Genomic DNA, 21,356 nt, shown 5'->3' with positions numbered 1-21,356 from the left:
GATTTCTCCCTCCACCACAGTCCTTCAGTCTCTACACTCTCCTGACACACAAAGAGCAGCTTGAACAAGCTGCTCATGCAGTTGGTAAATCATGCCTCCTCCACGGACCTCCGCATGGCCTGTGGGGAAGCCCTGCAGCTACAGTCTTAATAGTCTGCGTTTAGAGGCAGATATGCCCCCTGCTCTCACCAGTCATGGGGGAGGGATGGATCCAGTGGATGGGCATCTGCTGGCAAATCTCCCAGATCTTGGAGTCGAGCAGGAAGTCTGGGTTAACGACGGGCTCCTCGGCAGGAACCCACACTCGGGAGTCCTCCACCTGCACTTCCACGGCCTCGGCCTCGTCGACCTGCCGGACGACAGCGCACACAACACTCGCGGCTGCACGTTTGTTACACAAACACATTAAAAAGCATGTCGGCTCCTGCTAAAAACACCTCGCTGTCCTGCATTTGCACTCTTCTCCCTGGAGCTGTTCCAGCCTTGTAGCTCCATCTATCACCTCTGTGTCTTCAGAGAGGAGAGCAACCTCCTGACTCCTGACACCCGCTGCCCTGCCTCGGCTCTCACCCGCCTCTCGAGCCCCTGGCATGCTCCTTTCTAATATATATCATTGAAATTCACAGACACCCATGATTTGACTTTTAAATGACTTTAGAAGTGGTCTTCATTACTCCGAGAGTGGTTGCAATGTCGCGAAATGTGACAGACACAATAAAGTCTTGCATTCTCCCTCCACCCTCCGTACTTTACTTGGCACCCAACGCCATCAGACGGCTTAATTTGTTGATACTGTAGTTCATGAGCTGTAAAGTAAACTATTATTGCTTAATGATAGGGACTGCATGTCAGTGTTGTCTAATAGAGACATATGACGGGGATTTGGTAATGCTCTCCCCTAACAGTGCAGATATTTATTTTCTTCATGTATATGTAAATACACACGCAAACAAACCCTTCTCTTCCCTTTCCCTTGCTAATTAGCCGCCCAGAACAGAGAAACAGTTCACTTGACAAATGTTTTTACAAGGTGATTTTCTTCCAGTCTGCAGCTTAATTGCACATTAGTTAAGCTTGATGATGTAGAATCCTGGGGCAATAGCAGGAGTGGGAATCATTTATAGCGGGTCCTGCCCCCCTCCCTCATCTCAGCCCCTGTCACTCTCACTTGAGTTACAATTTCACCCCATTTGCTGCTTTTTGTGTATCAGTAGTGGCAACTGCCCCCAGAAAGCTCAGTTTAAAGGAGGCGCATTTCACAAGATTCACATTTTGCCTGTTTTTGTACTTCCATTTGGGTTTCTACTGCTTCTAAAAACAGAACAAGCACTTAAAAAAAAACTATGTTTTTTAGTGTCTGGAAAAAGACCTGCTTCTAAAACCTTCTGAATGTAACATCACAAATCAGCAGGCACTGCCCAGCCCGTTACCTAGCAACCCCAGGGAATTCCAGCCCGTTACCTAGCAACCCCAGAGAATTCCAGCCCGTTACCTAGCAACCCAAGCTGAGTTCTAGTTCTGAGTTCAAGTGTTTCGCTTGTGACTTGTCAAAGGACGATTCATACCACCAGCTAATTTGAGCATTTGCTAGTAGAAATACTTTAAGAGAAGGTATTTTTTTAAATTTCTTTTTACATTTTGTATGTTATTGTAATTATAAAAAATAGCGCATGATTTCAAGAGAATAAAAAGAAATAAAGATAAAAATGCTTAAAACACATTTTGCTGGACCGCTACTGAAAAAAAAAAGAAAAAAAATCATGTATTTGTATGTGCCGGTGAACAACAATCAAATGTAATAAATTAGTGTTTCACATCAACACGTTGAATAGCCGACAGTCAGCCAACACTTTTAGTTAATGTCATAAAAAATGCGATTTTTATAAAAATAAAGGGTACTTTTGACGATGATGAGTCCACCAGAGGGCATATTGACAGTCCCATGGGTCCAATACACAATTATAATTTATGGATTAAATAAAGGCAATTATTATTCTTGAAACATTGCTTTGGCCTCTCACAATGAGTATTTTAATTAACATAAATAAATATGCTACATTTTATTGAGGTACATTTTAAACATAACCCAGAAGTATTTCTTCAGTGCGTACCTAAACGAGCCAACGGTACGCTTCGTCGTTCAGTGACATGACTTAGCTTGTGAACAAGTTGGGGGACGTATTATTTGGATTTAAAGAGACAGGAGGCCCTAAAGGAGCTCATTCTTAAAGGAGCTCAGAATAGGCAGAACTGATTTAAGAATGATTTTGAGCAGGTTTTGTATAGGCCATTGACCCATCCTAACCTGTTCAGGGAAGCATAATAAATCACCTTTAAGCCAATTCTGCTATGTCAGAGGTCATGTTGGGTGCAGGGTTTATTCACCCTTTTCTTACACACTTTCCTTCACTTTTAATCACCAACAGTAATGATAACTGGGAGGACTGGCGTGTGCCGCAGGGTGATGGTGGTACAACAGCAGAGGTGGTGCTCCGGCGCTGTGCTGCAGAAATTAAAATCAAACACAAACAGCACTCTTTAATTGGACCTCTTAACCACTGGAGCCAAGTGAGTCTTCACTGGGAAGTAAATGGAGGTCAGGACACGGGGCTCACAACAAGACTTTGACTTCACAGTTGAGAAACGACTCCAATAACTTGGAGGAGGGAGAGAGAGAGAGAGAGAGAGAGAGAGAGAGAGAGAGAGAGAGAGAGAGCAAGCACCCGGGGGGAAGTGGTAAAGGTCAGTATTTTAGCATGGGGCATGGATTTCTAAATGCCAGTTGACAAGCACAAAGACAACATGATTACACACTGCCAGTTTGTACACACTTCTGAAAGGCTTTTCCATTTTCTATTGACAAATGATATATTATTAAGACACAAGCAACTTTTTATCATGTATTGGACCTTGGAAATGATGGTAATTTGTTTTGCAGCAGCCTGCTCCTGGAGCATGTATGACTTTCGCCTACAGTGCACAACTTAATTATATACCAGTTGTGCTGTAGTTAACAAATTTACCCTCTCCTGCCACCGTGTCCCAAGGGGGGAAAAGCCTGTCGACATGACACATTGTTTAAGCGCCGCTGTTTGCCAGAGATCAACAAAGATTTTCTCACCATACCCAAGAGCTTTCACATGCCAAACGCAGCACAGCGGAGGTTTTTTATCTGGTTAACCGGTGAGTGAATTTCCCAGACAAATTCGACCAGGAAAGTGATACATGTGAAACATCTGATTGCTCTTTTTCATTGTCTGATCCACACACTGTAAAACATTTGAGCCCCGTTTAGTTGTGTCTACTGTCTTCTACTGTGTGAGACAAATACATTTAGCCAGTTGAGTTTGTGAAAGATTAACTTGTGTAAGTTGTGTTAACATTTTACAGTGTTTGTCAAGAGTTGAATAAACTTGAGTTTTTAGCTTAACACCTTAAAAAAACTGAAAGAAGTCAAAGACAGGAGTGGGAACTATTTCCCAGAATGCTTAGCGGCATGTGAGATTGAAGTGTGTTACGTTGATCTGACTCTTGTGTTTTATTAGGGCAAATGTTTATTGTAATATCCTGTTCACAATAAATGTTTCTGAGCTGAACTCATAGTTTTGTTTAATAAAATTCATTGTCAGATCAGAAAATTTGTTCATGTAGTTAGAAAAAAGGATTTAAATTATTCTAAATTATTATTTTAACTTCATATTGTGAGTGAAACTAATAGAGAAATGTGAGGGCAGTTTTTTCTGCTGGAAACCATTTTGCAACGGTGTTGTTTCCATTAAATAAGGAATAAAATAAAAATCACACCTAAATAAAGCTGGTGATGCAATAAGGCATCAAATATCAGCAGCGATGGATGTATACTGTTAGATAAAATATATTCATAATTCAGCCATGGTGCTAGCGCTCAGACTCTGCTGTCTCTGTTAAGCAAATTTATTTTCAGAATTTCAATTTGTGAGATTTTATGGTCAATGAAGACACAGCTAATGTTACACAAGCATAAAAATTGGATTCAGAATATAAAACAAGGTTTTTAAAGACTGTTTTATTAACAAGACACTGGATTTTAATACCAACCAAAAAGTTTTAAGGTGATTGAATATGAATGTTGGTTAAAATAAATTAAAATTACATTTACACCTTTTCATGGACTTCAACAAAACAGCAGTTCAAAGTGCCTTATACCTTAAAAACATAAAACAGTAGCCAATTAGAAAGCAGCAATAAACATTATATTTTGTCAAATACCATCAGCAAAATCATTACGCAAATTTATTTATTAAACTTCCAGTTATTATGAATTAAAGGCAACTTTGACTTTTCATATTTTATAAAGTGTAGTCGCTTGGTTGCAACTTCAAATTCATTTGGTGAAGTAAGTATCTCTGTGATTAGTGTTAGTGGTAACCTCTCTGCCCATTTTATTTGGACTCCAAAGTGGGAAAACTAAAAACAAAAAACCAGCCAGGGTCAGAGAAAAGTCTGGAGAAAAATTATTTTGCGTCTCAGTTGAAGCCCACCTTAAGCCTGCCTCTCTTTTTCTAACCACTTCACTTTTTTAGCCTGTTTCTGAGCTGCAGCTTCAGAAACAGATTGCAGTGGTTTTAAACGTACCGTGTTCAGTGTGAGACAAATTACGCTGGTTTTTGAAAATCAGGCATTTTATCTACTGGTTGTAATCTAGAGAAAAAAGCCATAAGTTTGAGACTCTTTTTTCTAACTGTGTGCAGCAAACCTCGTTTAAATGAGCCTGATGCAGAGAGAAGCCATATTCTTGGCAGCAAAGCATAAGGTACCAGTCTGTGTTTAAGAGGGTTGTAGCTCACATTGACAAAATCTTTTGTCTGTTATTGTTTTCCGAGACAAAAGCTACAGGATCTTTGAGTGCAGAGATCCCCAAACGGCAGATCATGATCTCAATCTGGAGCCAAGTGATTAGTAATAACAGCTAATCTCCACAGATTTACTAGACTTCATAATAATTCAGCGGGAGCCGGTGGGTTTTGTGTTTCTGGAGTCAGACGGTGGAGAAGAAGAGACCTGGAGAACCAGTGTGGGTTACAGAAGAAACGCTGCCTGGCTGCCTCCAAGCAGAAGACCCCAGAGGTGACAGGAATGTTTTTTTAGGCTGGGCAGACGCACAGCTGCTCTTTTCTCCTTTAGAGAGTTAAAAACCTTTGCTTCATATTTTCATAGTTTGCAAAGAGGATAAAATTTTGTATTGGGTAGTGTTAATATAAAGTTAAACAAATTACTTGAGGAATAATTACACCCTGCACCTGCAGACAGAAAAAGTAGGCTTTAATGCTTTCTATGGTGAAAGCATTAAAGCTTTCACCATAAAGCTTAAATGCTTTATGGTAAAGTATTTACCATAGAAATACTAGTAAATACTTTGTTGATGACTATTATAAATGGGATGTATGTAACTTTAAGAAAAACAACCAAACACTTATTTTTACATATGTGTTAAAACTGTCGCTATGCTGTGACAGATAATCTGTGAAGAAAATCTCCTCTACCTTCTTCCCAGTGCAACTAGACACAACCAATCAGAGCCAGGAGGAGGGGCTTAGTGCTGTCAATCATAGTCTTGTGTGGCGCTGCTCATTCTCCCTCTCCATCTTCCTCTTGGTCCTCTTGGCATAGGCTGTTGTGAATGCTAGGCTAGTTAGCATGGCATGATGGCAGCTAAACGGTTTTCCTGTAACGGTAAATTGTTTCATCCTCATTAGCACATTTAGCAGCAAGTAGATGAGATTGATTGACAGCAGTAAGACCCGCCTTCAGGCTCTGATTGGTTGTTTTTGGTTGTTTTCGCTACATTTCTTTAAACTGCCATAGCAGCTCAGAGAGGAGCTGGAGGAGATCGATCTCTTTACAGATTATCTATAACAAACTGTGACAACATGGTGACAATTTTAACAAATATGTAAAAAAAAAATATATATATAATTACAACAACCTCAGCTGACCAAAGTACTTCACAACAATCACAACATCACAGGCTGATAAACGGTAAAACTAAAAACAAATAAATAAAATAAAATTAAGTTTGCTAAAAATAATAAAAAAGACTTTTCTAAAATTGGTAGAAAATCAAAAAAAAAAAAAACAACTTAATTACAGCTGCAGCAATTTCTCAAAAACTCTAATCAATTAAGTACTAATATCCTCCTTGCCCCTTTAAAAAATGTTAAGGCGAATGAGATAATTTTCAGTCATTCTTTTCTCAAAATTGTAAATACAGTACAAACTCTTTTAAGTTGGTGTGACTTGACCAATAAAATGTTGACACTAATGGTATTTCTACTCTGAACACACTTCTCAAAACAAAATTATAACACAATCACTGCAAATAAATCTCATGTTTTTAAAGAGTGTCAACCAAATGAAGATTAAAACCAAATCTAGATTAAATTTTGCTGTTCAGTTTTACGTTTTCTGTGATTTTGCAGCAGAAATGTCAGATTTTCCCCAGCCGTTTCAGTCCATTCACCGACTTCATGTAGAATATTCTGAGACCATTCACAAAGCACACCGCAGGACTGCGATGTATTTACATCCTCTGCAGTGTTTTTGTTTCTTTGCACAACGTTTTCTCTATTTGCAGCTGTGGGAGGTTTGGGGTCGCTGGGTGAGCGCTGGCCATCCATATTAAGAAGCTGCTTAATGGACCAAGCAACATCTACTGACAATGTTAAAGACTGTGAGGGAGGGAGCTGCTGATTTCTGACTCACACTGGGGGGAACTGGGATGAAGCTCAGGGATTACTCCCTCAGACATTTCATTGAGAAGGAAAATTGAAAAGCGAAGAAAAAAACCTGGCGAACAATTCGTATTTGTCACCTGGTTCCCCCTCCACATGGGCTGTATTTCCTTATCAGCGACTTGCAGTTTTTCCTACAGTTTTCTCTTTTGTTTTTCCCATCAGCTCCTAAGCCTGCTGCTGTTCCTCTGAGCCCCCTTTTTTCTTGAAAGCCTGTGGTGGGGTTAAGCTGAGAACCATTACTGCTTAGGTTTAACCCCTGTGTGCTTCAGCACTTGAGGAGGAACTTGTCGTGTTGATCCTTAACAGGGTCACATGTGGGTGGATGCTCATGGAGGACAGATTAGAGGGGGGCGCTGTGAGTGTGAGGACAGATTTGGGTCACCGTTTATTACCTAAACATGTCCTACCCCCAGTATTGACTTGGTTTCAGTGGTGTAACAGCATATTGCAGCCTTTAAATCAAACTTTCTGGTGTTTTGAAGGAATTGATTTCTGATTTTGATACAGTAAATGTGAACAATGTGAAGTGAGAGGTAATGGTAAAAACATATAAAGTTCTCATAAATATGTGCATGATTTTAACAGAGCAGAATGCTAAGGTTAGCATCTTAATTCCACATTTCAGAAGACCTGCACCCGTTATATCAATTAAGTGACTTTAGCTTTAGCAACAGAAGCTGCGTTTACATTGACCATATAAGTTCACAATTTGACATTTCGAAAATAAATTAGCTTAATAGAAATACGGTAATTTTGAAATAAAAATCTTGTTTTTTCTAATTTTATCAGAACAAGAATGCAGAGAAACTCCTACTGGTTTATAAATTACAGACGACTTATTCTTATTAAAAATGGAGAACCAATATGTAATTTTATACTTTTACGTTTTTTTCCTTCTTTTGGTTTGCTGTTTTGTTGTATTTCCTTCCAATTCATGTAAAGCACGTTCTTGAAATGGTTTTAAAAACTTAATGTTGTCATTGGTAGGGATGGAAATCTCAGTCGTTCAATTACTTGTAATCATTTAGCTGCGAGTTTAACGATTCAGCTTGTCGGTTCCCGTAACATGTGACATATTTGCGTGATGACGTACTGAACACGCTCCTTATTTTGCTTTCGAAAATATCCAAGATGGCGTCGCGGCAGTAGCGCTCCAAAATACGTTTATATTTAAGAAAAAAAGACGAAACTGGGGCCACTTCCAACAAGTTCGGAACGCTAATCATAATAAAAGGAGTAAACAGTTGAACAAATGGAGCGTTTGACCCGTTGCTTAGCAACGGCGGTGACTCANGCCCGTCACTGGCTGAGCAAACAAACTTTCACTAAACGCCAAAAAACCTAAATGTTAACTTATGATTCCAGCTTTTAGTTTTATGTCAATATCCCAAATCTATGTTTTGAATTTCACAGGTTGATCTCGTATTAAATGTTATGTTCCTAATGGTATGTTGAGTGTGTAACTATTTTTGTAATGTTTTATTTTTAAGATGTGGACCCCAGGAAACACAGCCATTGTTACGGTAAATAAATAAACACATAATCTTATTTTTTACGTTTTCCAGTGTTCAACAGGAAGCAGTGTGTTTGAGGTGTTGCTTTAAAATTCCTGCACAGAAGCGCCTCCATTTGACTCAAATTTCAAGTCCAGTGGTGTTTTTCCTCTGATTTCTCCCTCCACCACAGTCCTTCAGTCTCTACACTCTCCTGCATGAGCAGCTTGAACAAGCTGCTCATGCAGTTGGTAAATCATGCCTCCTCCACGGACCTCCGCATGGCCTGTGGGGAAGCCCTGCAGCTACAGTCTTAATAGTCTGCGTTTAGAGGCAGATATGCCCCCTGCTCTCACCAGTCATGGGGGAGGGATGGATCCAGTGGATGGGCATCTGCTGGCAAATCTCCCAGATCTTGGAGTCGAGCAGGAAGTCTGGGTTAACGACGGGCTCCTCGGCAGGAACCCACACTCGGGAGTCCTCCACCTGCACTTCCACGGCCTCGGCCTCGTCGACCTGCCGGACGACAGCGCACACAACACTCGCGGCTGCACGTTTGTTACACAAACACATTAAAAAGCATGTCGGCTCCTGCTAAAAACACCTCGCTGTCCTGCATTTGCACTCTTCTCCCTGGAGCTGTTCCAGCCTTGTAGCTCCATCTATCACCTCTGTGTCTTCAGAGAGGAGAGCAACCTCCTGACTCCTGACACCCGCTGCCCTGCCTCGGCTCTCACCCGCCTCTCGAGCCCCTGGCATGCTCCTTTCTAATATACATCATTGAAATTCACAGACGCCCATGATTTGACTTTTAAATGACTTTAGAAGTGGTCTTCATTACTCCGAGAGTGGTTGCAATGTCGCGAAATGTGACAGACACAATAAAGTCTTGCATTCTCCCTCCACCCTCCGTACTTTACTTGGCACCCAACGCCATCAGACGGCTTAATTTGTTGATACTGTAGTTCATGAGCTGTAAAGTAAACTATTATTGCTTAATGATAGGGACTGCATGTCAGTGTTGTCTAATAGAGACATATGACGGGGATTTGGTAATGCTCTCCCCTAACAGTGCAGATATTTATTTTCTTCATGTATATGTAAATACACACGCAAACAAACCCTTCTCTTCCCTTTCCCTTGCTAATTAGCCGCCCAGAACAGAGAAACAGTTCACTTGACAAATGTTTTTACAAGGTGATTTTCTTCCAGTCTGCAGCTTAATTGCACATTAGTTAAGCTTGATGATGTAGAATCCTGGGGCAATAGCAGGAGTGGGAATCATTTATAGCGGGTCCTGCCCCCCTCCCTCATCTCAGCCCCTGTCACTCTCACTTGAGTTACAATTTCACCCCATTTGCTGCTTTTTGTGTATCAGTAGTGGCAACTGCCCCCAGAAAGCTCAGTTTAAAGGAGGCGCATTTCACAAGATTCACATTTTGCCTGTTTTTGTACTTCCATTTGGGTTTCTACTGCTTCTAAAAACAGAACAAGCACTTAAAAAAACTATGTTTTTTAGTGTCTGGAAAAAGACCAGTTTCTAAAACCTTCTGAATGTAACATCACAAATCAGCAGGCACTGCCCAGCCCGTTACCTAGCAACCCCAGGGAATTCCAGCCCGTTACCTAGCAACCCCAGAGAATTCCAGCCCGTTACCTAGCAACCCAAGCTGAGTTCTAGTTCTGAGTTCAAGTGTTTCGCTTGTGACTTGTCAAAGGACGATTCATACCACCAGCTAATTTGAGCATTTGCTAGTAGCAATACTTCAAGAGAAGGTATTTTTTTAAATTTCTTTTTACATTTCGTATGTTATTGTAATTATAAAAAAATAGCGCATGATTTCAAGAGAATAAAAAGAAATAAAGATAAAAATGGTTAAAACACATTTTGCTGGACCACTACTGAAAAAAAAATCAAGTATTTGTATGTGCCGGTGAACAACAATCAAATGTAATAAATTAGTGTTTCACATCAACACGTTGAATAGCCGACAGTCAGCCAACACTTTTAGTTAATGTCATAAAAAATGCGATTTTTATAAAAATAAAGGGTACTTTTGACGATGATGAGTCCACCAGAGGGCATATTGACAGTCCCATGGGTCCAATACACAATTATAATTTATGGATTAAATAAAGGCAATTATTATTCTTGAAACATTGCTTTGGCCTCTCACAATGAGTATTTTAATTAACATAAATAAATATGCTACATTTTATTGAGGTACATTTTAAACATAACCCAGAAGTATTTCTTCAGTGCGTACCTAAACGAGCCAACGGTACGCTTCGTCGTTCAGTGACATGACTTAGCTTGTGAACAAGTTGGGGGACGTATTATTTGGATTTAAAGAGACAGGAGGCCCTAAAGGAGCTCATTCTTAAAGGAGCTCAGAATAGGCAGAACTGATTTAAGAATGATTTTGAGCAGGTTTTGTATAGGCCATTGACCCATCCTAACCTGTTCAGGGAAGCATAATAAATCACCTTTAAGCCAATTCTGCTATGTCAGAGGTCATGTTGGGTGCAGGGTTTATTCACCCTTTTCTTACACACTTTCCTTCACTTTTAATCACCAACAGTAATGATAACTGGGAGGACTGGCGTGTGCCGCAGGGTGATGGTGGTACAACAGCAGAGGTGGTGCTCCGGCGCTGTGCTGCAGAAATTAAAATCAAACACAAACAGCACTCTTTAATTGGACCTCTTAACCACTGGAGCCAAGTGAGTCTTCACTGGGAAGTAAATGGAGGTCAGGACACGGGGCTCACAACAAGACTTTGACTTCACAGTTGAGAAACGACTCCAATAACTTGGAGGAGGGAGAGAGAGAGAGAGAGAGAGAGAGAGAGAGAGAGAGAGAGAGAGAGAGCAAGCACCCGGGGGGAAGTGGTAAAGGTCAGTATTTTAGCATGGGGCATGGATTTCTAAATGCCAGTTGACAAGCACAAAGACAACATGATTACACACTGCCAGTTTGTACACACTTCTGAAAGGCTTTTCCATTTTCTATTGACAAATGATATATTATTAAGACACAAGCAACTTTTTATCATGTATTGGACCTTGGAAATGATGGTAATTTGTTTTGCAGCAGCCTGCTCCTGGAGCATGTATGACTTTCGCCTACAGTGCACAACTTAATTATATACCAGTTGTGCTGTAGTTAACAAATTTACCCTCTCCTGCCACCGTGTCCCAAGGGGGGAAAAGCCTGTCGACATGACACATTGTTTAAGCGCCGCTGTTTGCCAGAGATCAACAAAGATTTTCTCACCATACCCAAGAGCTTTCACATGCCAAACGCAGCACAGCGGAGGTTTTTTATCTGGTTAACCGGTGAGTGAATTTCCCAGACAAATTCGACCAGGAAAGTGATACATGTGAAACATCTGATTGCTCTTTTTCATTGTCTGATCCACACACTGTAAAACATTTGAGCCCCGTTTAGTTGTGTCTACTGTCTTCTACTGTGTGAGACAAATACATTTAGCCAGTTGAGTTTGTGAAAGATTAACTTGTGTAAGTTGTGTTAACATTTTACAGTGTTTGTCAAGAGTTGAATAAACTTGAGTTTTTAGCTTAACACCTTAAAAAAACTGAAAGAAGTCAAAGACAGGAGTGGGAACTATTTCCCAGAATGCTTAGCGGCATGTGAGATTGAAGTGTGTTACGTTGATCTGACTCTTGTGTTTTATTAGGGCAAATGTTTATTGTAATATCCTGTTCACAATAAATGTTTCTGAGCTGAACTCATAGTTTTGTTTAATAAAATTCATTGTCAGATCAGAAAATTTGTTCATGTAGTTAGAAAAAAGGATTTAAATTATTCTAAATTATTATTTTAACTTCATATTGTGAGTGAAACTAATAGAGAAATGTGAGGGCAGTTTTTTCTGCTGGAAACCATTTTGCAACGGTGTTGTTTCCATTAAATAAGGAATAAAATAAAAATCACACCTAAATAAAGCTGGTGATGCAATAAGGCATCAAATATCAGCAGCGATGGATGTATACTGTTAGATAAAATATATTCATAATTCAGCCATGGTGCTAGCGCTCAGACTCTGCTGTCTCTGTTAAGCAAATTTATTTTCAGAATTTCAATTTGTGAGATTTTATGGTCAATGAAGACACAGCTAATGTTACACAAGCATAAAAATTGGATTCAGAATATAAAACAAGGTTTTTAAAGACTGTTTTATTAACAAGACACTGGATTTTAATACCAACCAAAAAGTTTTAAGGTGATTGAATATGAATGTTGGTTAAAATAAATTAAAATTACATTTACACCTTTTCATGGACTTCAACAAAACAGCAGTTCAAAGTGCCTTATACCTTAAAAACATAAAACAGTAGCCAATTAGAAAGCAGCAATAAACATTATATTTTGTCAAATACCATCAGCAAAATCATTACGCAAATTTATTTATTAAACTTCCAGTTATTATGAATTAAAGGCAACTTTGACTTTTCATATTTTATAAAGTGTAGTCGCTTGGTTGCAACTTCAAATTCATTTGGTGAAGTAAGTATCTCTGTGATTAGTGTTAGTGGTAACCTCTCTGCCCATTTTATTTGGACTCCAAAGTGGGAAAACTAAAAACAAAAAACCAGCCAGGGTCAGAGAAAAGTCTGGAGAAAAATTATTTTGCGTCTCAGTTGAAGCCCACCTTAAGCCTGCCTCTCTTTTTCTAACCACTTCACTTTTTTAGCCTGTTTCTGAGCTGCAGCTTCAGAAACAGATTGCAGTGGTTTTAAACGTACCGTGTTCAGTGTGAGACAAATTACGCTGGTTTTTGAAAATCAGGCATTTTATCTACTGGTTGTAATCTAGAGAAAAAAGCCATAAGTTTGAGACTCTTTTTTCTAACTGTGTGCAGCAAACCTCGTTTAAATGAGCCTGATGCAGAGAGAAGCCATATTCTTGGCAGCAAAGCATAAGGTACCAGTCTGTGTTTAAGAGGGTTGTAGCTCACATTGACAAAATCTTTTGTCTGTTATTGTTTTCCGAGACAAAAGCTACAGGATCTTTGAGTGCAGAGATCCCCAAACGGCAGATCATGATCTCAATCTGGAGCCAAGTGATTAGTAATAACAGCTAATCTCCACAGATTTACTAGACTTCATAATAATTCAGCGGGAGCCGGTGGGTTTTGTGTTTCTGGAGTCAGACGGTGGAGAAGAAGAGACCTGGAGAACCAGTGTGGGTTACAGAAGAAACGCTGCCTGGCTGCCTCCAAGCAGAAGACCCCAGAGGTGACAGGAATGTTTTTTTAGGCTGGGCAGACGCACAGCTGCTCTTTTCTCCTTTAGAGAGTTAAAAACCTTTGCTTCATATTTTCATAGTTTGCAAAGAGGATAAAATTTTGTATTGGGTAGTGTTAATATAAAGTTAAACAAATTACTTGAGGAATAATTACACCCTGCACCTGCAGACAGAAAAAGTAGGCTTTAATGCTTTCTATGGTGAAAGCATTAAAGCTTTCACCATAAAGCTTAAATGCTTTATGGTAAAGTATTTACCATAGAAATACTAGTAAATACTTTGTTGATGACTATTATAAATGGGATGTATGTAACTTTAAGAAAAACAACCAAACACTTATTTTTACATATGTGTTAAAACTGTCGCTATGCTGTGACAGATAATCTGTGAAGAAAATCTCCTCTACCTTCTTCCCAGTGCAACTAGACACAACCAATCAGAGCCAGGAGGAGGGGCTTAGTGCTGTCAATCATAGTCTTGTGTGGCGCTGCTCATTCTCCCTCTCCATCTTCCTCTTGGTCCTCTTGGCATAGGCTGTTGTGAATGCTAGGCTAGTTAGCATGGCATGATGGCAGCTAAACGGTTTTCCTGTAACGGTAAATTGTTTCATCCTCATTAGCACATTTAGCAGCAAGTAGATGAGATTGATTGACAGCAGTAAGACCCGCCTTCAGGCTCTGATTGGTTGTTTTTGGTTGTTTTCGCTACATTTCTTTAAACTGCCATAGCAGCTCAGAGAGGAGCTGGAGGAGATCGATCTCTTTACAGATTATCTATAACAAACTGTGACAACATGGTGACAATTTTAACAAATATGTAAAAAAAAAATATATATATAATTACAACAACCTCAGCTGACCAAAGTACTTCACAACAATCACAACATCACAGGCTGATAAACGGTAAAACTAAAAACAAATAAATAAAATAAAATTAAGTTTGCTAAAAATAATAAAAAAGACTTTTCTAAAATTGGTAGAAAATCAAAAAAAAAAAAAACAACTTAATTACAGCTGCAGCAATTTCTCAAAAACTCTAATCAATTAAGTACTAATATCCTCCTTGCCCCTTTAAAAAATGTTAAGGCGAATGAGATAATTTTCAGTCATTCTTTTCTCAAAATTGTAAATACAGTACAAACTCTTTTAAGTTGGTGTGACTTGACCAATAAAATGTTGACACTAATGGTATTTCTACTCTGAACACACTTCTCAAAACAAAATTATAACACAATCACTGCAAATAAATCTCATGTTTTTAAAGAGTGTCAACCAAATGAAGATTAAAACCAAATCTAGATTAAATTTTGCTGTTCAGTTTTACGTTTTCTGTGATTTTGCAGCAGAAATGTCAGATTTTCCCCAGCCGTTTCAGTCCATTCACCGACTTCATGTAGAATATTCTGAGACCATTCACAAAGCACACCGCAGGACTGCGATGTATTTACATCCTCTGCAGTGTTTTTGTTTCTTTGCACAACGTTTTCTCTATTTGCAGCTGTGGGAGGTTTGGGGTCGCTGGGTGAGCGCTGGCCATCCATATTAAGAAGCTGCTTAATGGACCAAGCAACATCTACTGACAATGTTAAAGACTGTGAGGGAGGGAGCTGCTGATTTCTGACTCACACTGGGGGGAACTGGGATGAAGCTCAGGGATTACTCCCTCAGACATTTCATTGAGAAGGAAAATTGAAAAGCGAAGAAAAAAACCTGGCGAACAATTCGTATTTGTCACCTGGTTCCCCCTCCACATGGGCTGTATTTCCTTATCAGCGACTTGCAGTTTTTCCTACAGTTTTCTCTTTTGTTTTTCCCATCAGCTCCTAAGCCTGCTGCTGTTCCTCTGAGCCCCCTTTTTTCTTGAAAGCCTGTGGTGGGGTTAAGCTGAGAACCATTACTGCTTAGGTTTAACCCCTGTGTGCTTCAGCACTTGAGGAGGAACTTGTCGTGTTGATCCTTTACAGGGTCACATGTGGGTGGATGCTCATGGAGGACAGATTAGAGGGGGGCGCTGTGAGTGTGAGGACAGATTTGGGTCACCGTTTATTACCTAAACATGTCCTACCCCCAGTATTGACTTGGTTTCAGTGGTGTAACAGCATATTGCAGCCTTTAAATCAAATTTTCTGGTGTTTTGAAGGAATTGATTTCTGATTTTGATACAGTAAATGTGAACAATGTGAAGTGAGAGGTAATGGTAAAAACATATAAAGTTCTCATAAATATGTGCATGATTTTAACAGAGCAGAATGCTAAGGTTAGCATCTTAATTCCACATTTCAGAAGACCTGCACCCGTTATATCAATTAAGTGACTTTAGCTTTAGCAACAGCAGCTGCGTTTACATTGACCATATAAGTTTACAATTTGACATTTCGAAAATAAATTAGCTTAATAGAAATACAGTAATTTTGAAATAAAAATCTTGTTTTTTCTAATTTTATCAGAGCAAGAATCCAGAGAAACCCCGACTGGTTTATAAATTACAGACGACTTATTCTTATTAAAAATGGAGAACCAATATGTAATTTTATACTTTTACGTTTTTTTCCTTCTTTTGGTTTGCTGTTTTGTTGTATTTCCTTCCAATTCATGTAAAGCACGTTCTTGAAATGGTTTTAAAAACTTAATGTTGTCATTGGTAGGGATGGAAATCTCAGTCGTTCAATTACTTGTAATCATTTAGCTGCGAGTTTAACGATTCAGCTTGTCGGTTCCCGTAACATGTGACATATTTGCGTGATGACGTACTGAACACGCTCCTTATTTTGCTTTCGAAAATATCCAAGATGGCGTCGCGGCAGTAGCGCTCCAAAATACGTTTATATTTAAGAAAAAAGGACGAAACTGGGGCCACTTGCAACAGGTTCGGAACGCTAATCATAATAAAAGGAGTAAACAGTTGAACAAATGGAGCGTTTGACCCGTTGCTTAGCAACGGCGGTGACTCAAGGGGGCGGAGCTTTGAGCGCAGCATCTCCTGCTGTTAATCTCCTCCACATCCTGGTTATTGTATTAATGCTAGCCATATCCTTCCTATCTATTCATAGTCTCCATCTCACATTTACATTTATAGTCATTTTCAGTAAATTAACATATTTTCCGACGAGTTTAATACATTAAAAGTACAAAAGCTGTTGATATAATTAACATTTCATGGTAAAGTGTTCATTTGACAGAGGGATTCTTATTGTTTAAGCAAGTTTTAATTTAGTTTGAATCGAGCGCAACAACATGGTGCATATTTTGAATTTAAGAGTTTATTTCCTAACTCAATAAGAATCAATAAGGAGTCGAATCGATAAGTCAGATCAATAACAGAATCAGTATTGATGACTTCTTATCAATTGGCATGAACCATGAAGAGGAAGACAGGAAGTAGTTGGAATGAATTTTGAATGTTTTATCGCATGAACAAACTTACTCACGTATGAATTTAATTGTTTTTTATTTAACCAAAATTGCGAAATTGTGTTTTTTCGACAAAGTTTTGTCCACCTCAACAACCCCATGCGTCACTGCATTTCTGTGTTTGACTTTCAGTCAAAACCCACAAAAACAATCCCCAAACAGGTGTGCATGTTAGCACAGAGTGGTGTCAAGTAGTTTCTCAAAGACACCGCAGCACATCTGGTAGACTAACAAGCTTTTTGCAGACGGGGCGCGATAAACACTGGAAACACCATGTGGCTGGAAAGCGACACAAATGTCTCTAGTGGAATCGGTGGAGGAGGTTCAGGACTGCAATTAGATGCTTCAGAAACCAAAAACAACCTGGAGATGTGACACTGCTTTCATTTAAGCTCCATTTGATACAAATCTCTTTTGTGCATCAGGTTTTTATCATTCTGACGTTACATTCCTCAAAATGTAACGGGTGTTGATCTCAATTCTGCAAAAACGTGGAATATTTAAATAAGAAGAAGGTAGTTTGGATAACATTTTAATTGAATGGATGTGCATAAACGTGACATAACACCCATCATAAACATGAAGGAGTCTTTGTAAATGTTTATAAATGTTGTCATGAAGTGTCATTTGGTAAATAATGACACTTTTAAAGCAAAGTTAACTTTTTTATTGCAAGTTTTAATGTAACTTTGGTTCAAAAGTGTCATTATTCATAGAAAAATACAAAGTTGACTCTTTTAATGCACTTTTAATTAAACTTTTAATGCAACATTGCTTTAGAAATGTGATTATTTACCAATGACACTTCATGAACGAAGACTCCTTCATGTTCATGACGGTTGTTATGTTCGTCTTTAGCAGACCCCTTCAAATAAAGTGTTACCGTTGTTTATGGTTAGATTGTTCCTGACATATAATAGATACATTTGTAATAAAAAAAGTCAGATTCGTAAGAGTTAAGGCAACCCTTGACAACATAATCAGGAATCCCTCTTGGCTCTTTGCTTTTTAAAGGCAAGGTTGCACAAGTGAGACCAAATCACAGTAAAACGTGACTTAAATAGCCCTTTGAACCATTATTTTTATTAAACGTAAGCGTGTCCATCAATACTGGTATGAGCCCAAGTCACTTTGCTGTCCTTTCATGCTTCACTCTGGAGCTGCGAATTGAGCCAATTAGGCTTTCCGGTACACAAAAGAAGACAGAGATGGCACGGACATATGGTGCTGCCTGGGCAATTAGTATCTGTAAACGTAGATCAGACAATTTGAAGATGAGAGGAACAAAAACTCTGCTTTTTGGTGTAACAGCTTGTGTTCTTAAAGTTTAAAAACTAAAGCTGGACTGACAATTGGCTTTTTTTTAAAAAGATAAAGCGGTAAGTGGGGAGCGTCAGATATTTGCCAGCCTCTTCTTCTTAGCTGAAATCTGAAATGTAAATGAGAGCATGCTTGGAGTTGAGACGTTTGAGGAAAGGATTTTCTCTTTCAATGCGCGGCCCACTCGCCGAATTTCACTGTGACACTGAAAAATGGGAATTTTGATTGACTGAATTTTTACCCACTCCTTGTTCTGAAGTTCACATTCGACTTTAAGAAGCCCGATAACTAAAATGAATCACCCTAAGCTTGGAGAAGGGGAGCCTTGTGAATTTTACAAAGAAAGGCATTGCTTAAAAATACAATTTTAATGGTTTACCTCGCACAGACCTCTGCAGCAACCCTTCCCCCTTTAGGCTATTTGGGTAAAGTCTTTGGAGGAGATGATTAAAAATTAATGTTGGCTCAAGATTGACAGCAAGCACCATTTGATGTGAGCCACAAAGAGGCAGAGGGTTTGTGGTTAGCTTTCTGGCAGTTTCACAGGCACCACAAACCCCAGCTTATTCCTCAGTGAGAGGGGAGACAGGATGAGATGGACAGACTGAGGATTTTTGCTCCGGTTATCTTCTGACAATATGCATGGCCGCCTCCTGCAGGACGGCGTATAGGAAGAGCGTGAAGGCGTACTGTACCGTCCTTTCCCTGTCGTCAGCCTCCGCCTCGGCCACTGTGGGCAGTTTCTTCGTTTGGGTCCTGATGTAGCACCTCTGATGTTCGGCAAACCGTATCCCAGTGATCCCCTTTTTGAAAAGGAAAGAGAAATGAAGAGGCACTCAGAAATTCAGATATATGTATCATTCATCGGGCTGTCTGTGATGTGGATGTGCCGTAAGAAGTGGGGCGTTCGTTTTAAAACACTGCTTTTTACCGATAGCCAAAGTTGTTAAAGTTAAACCTAATGAGTGAGAAGAGGTGTGTTTTGAACTCCTTCTGCTAATATAAAATTGATGGCTGCTTGAACCTTCACAACGCTCTGCTCGCTTCAAAGCTGGATGAAGTCAAAGAAAAAATGCAGGGGACGTTCCAGCAGGGCTGCATAATACTCCATGGCAGGATGAGTCGCACCGGAGAGCCAAGTGACATTGTTGAGAACGAAGTGTTTTCTACAGAGAGCGCTCCCATTGAATTAGCCAGTCATAGGTCCCTGTCACTCTCTTAATCTGCTCAGTGGAGTGTGGCGATGCTCTCTTCAGCTCCAGTGATGATCCTGCACCGCGCGGACCGCGGCGCCATTCAGTCTGACACACACGGCCTCAAAAGGCAGAGAAGATCTGTTGATTTTTCCCCTCACAGCTATTCTGTCTTAATCTGAGATATTCAGCCAGAATAAGGCTGAAAGACTTTCCGGAGCTCATTTTAATTTTCCTGCTCTTCTTTTTTTTTTTTTTTGCACAGCTTCCTGTATTAGAATAGACGGCTCGATCTACATCTGAGACCGCCGCTTTAAAATTGTATGAGGTGAAATTTGCATGAACCAGAGCACAATAATGGACGTGGTTCAATCTAAATTTAATTACAGTAACACGTAACGCTGTTATGCCGTCTCTTATGAATCTGTTAACTTGACCATGTGGTTATAATTTCACTTTTTGTCAATTTCTGCAGCACCGTCACTCTGGAAACTAGATAGAAGAGACGCAGAACAAAGTGATGGCTGCCATAATCTAGTGCAAGAGATTTTTATCTGCAGGAAAAGGGATGGGCAATAATGGTCTGGAGCAGGAGAGCATGATGTTTATGCCAGGCTTCATTGTGATGAGTCTTTGTTTAATGTGGGTCGGCTGTGTTGGTGAGAAGGAAAGAGGGCAACGCCGCGATGAGATTCAATGATTACCGGGCCTGGTCAAGCAGAAAATGAAGAAAGACACATTAACGCAGGGAATAGGAATGGAAAAGTGATTTCATTTTAATAGACGCTGCTGAAATATTTGCATGTGCATGCTCCAAGTCTCTGATAACATGCTGCTGCCTGTCAAGACATCCGGCTCAGTCATAGCTAAAGTTGTATGAGTTTCCTGGAAAGACATCCAAACTGTAAAAACTCAAAACTAAATTAATAAAAAATGCAGAACTCTAAAATCCAACCTTTAACTTGAGTAAATTTATTCAGGAGTGTAAAAATTCCTCCGTTAAGAAATGACTGTTATCAAAATCACCAATTGGGTTTCCTAGAAATATTTTTTTTATTCATACTTTACTTTTTCCAAGTTGAGAAAACTTTGATTAATTAGTAACCAATTGCTTTTTCTTTCCTTTGGGTATTGATACAACTAAATGCAAAGTTTAGTTTCCTTTAGCCTCTGGCCGTTTGGCTGGACAAGCAGCCATTTTGTTTCTTTTGCCGTTCACACACATGATGAAGAATCTGCAGGACTCATTGTTGGAGAACCAGAACAGAAAACAATGGAGTTACAATCTCCAAAACAAAAATCAGACGCCATGTTCAAACCTTTTGTTTTAAAAAAAGAAGCTTTTATTGGGTCTACCTCGGTTCATGTCAGTCTGTATAAATTAACATTTAACACATCAGTCAAAAATGCATCATAAAGAGGAAAAATACACACATAAGTGACACCTAACTATAAGTCAGAGGAAAACCCAAACTAATGTGAAAAAAGTTCAACTTATAGTCTGGAAAATATATTATTTCTTGACATGGGAATCCCAAAAAATAAATCTATTCAGATAAAGGTTTAATTTTTCAGTTTGAAAACTGAAAATAAAGACAAATTTAAACAAATTCTCCACATTCTTATCTGCAATGTAAATATCCATCCTCACATTGCAAAAACACAAAATCTTACCCAGTATTTTTGTCTAATTTCTAATGTATAATATCTTAGTACCGTTGAAACAAGACAAATTTAACTGTAAACAACTTTTTAGCAAGATACAGGAGTTTGTTTTAAGTAATTTCTTTGCTCACTACTTTAGACCAACATTTAACTTTATAGTTTTAATATCTGAGCAAGACGTAGAGAAACTTCTGTTAGTTTACAAATCTAGAACAAACTTAAAATGTACC

The 21,356-nt window shown here is 39.2% G+C and overlaps 1 protein-coding gene across 1 annotated transcript in view; it reads right to left on the bottom strand.

Moving 5' to 3' along the window:
• Nucleotides 1-19,104, bottom strand: part of LOC103133043 (tenomodulin-like) — a gene marked incomplete at its 5' end in the record, with an annotated part of 29,309 nt that extends 10,205 nt beyond the window's left edge. Inside the window, 2 exons of the mRNA XM_007544804.2 lie at nucleotides 8,623-8,782; nucleotides 18,964-19,104. Coding sequence (XP_007544866.2) covers nucleotides 8,623-8,782; nucleotides 18,964-19,104 — 301 coding nt within the window. The remainder of the gene's footprint in view (nucleotides 1-8,622; nucleotides 8,783-18,963) is intronic.
• Nucleotides 19,105-21,356: the final 2,252 nt, after the last annotated feature.

Source organism: Poecilia formosa, unplaced genomic scaffold, assembly GCF_000485575.1.
Source record: "Poecilia formosa unplaced genomic scaffold, Poecilia_formosa-5.1.2 Scaffold2215, whole genome shotgun sequence".
NCBI lineage: Eukaryota > Metazoa > Chordata > Actinopteri > Cyprinodontiformes > Poeciliidae > Poecilia > Poecilia formosa.
The sequence above is the reverse complement of the archived record's forward strand: the minus strand, read 5'-3'. Positions and strand labels throughout refer to the sequence as shown.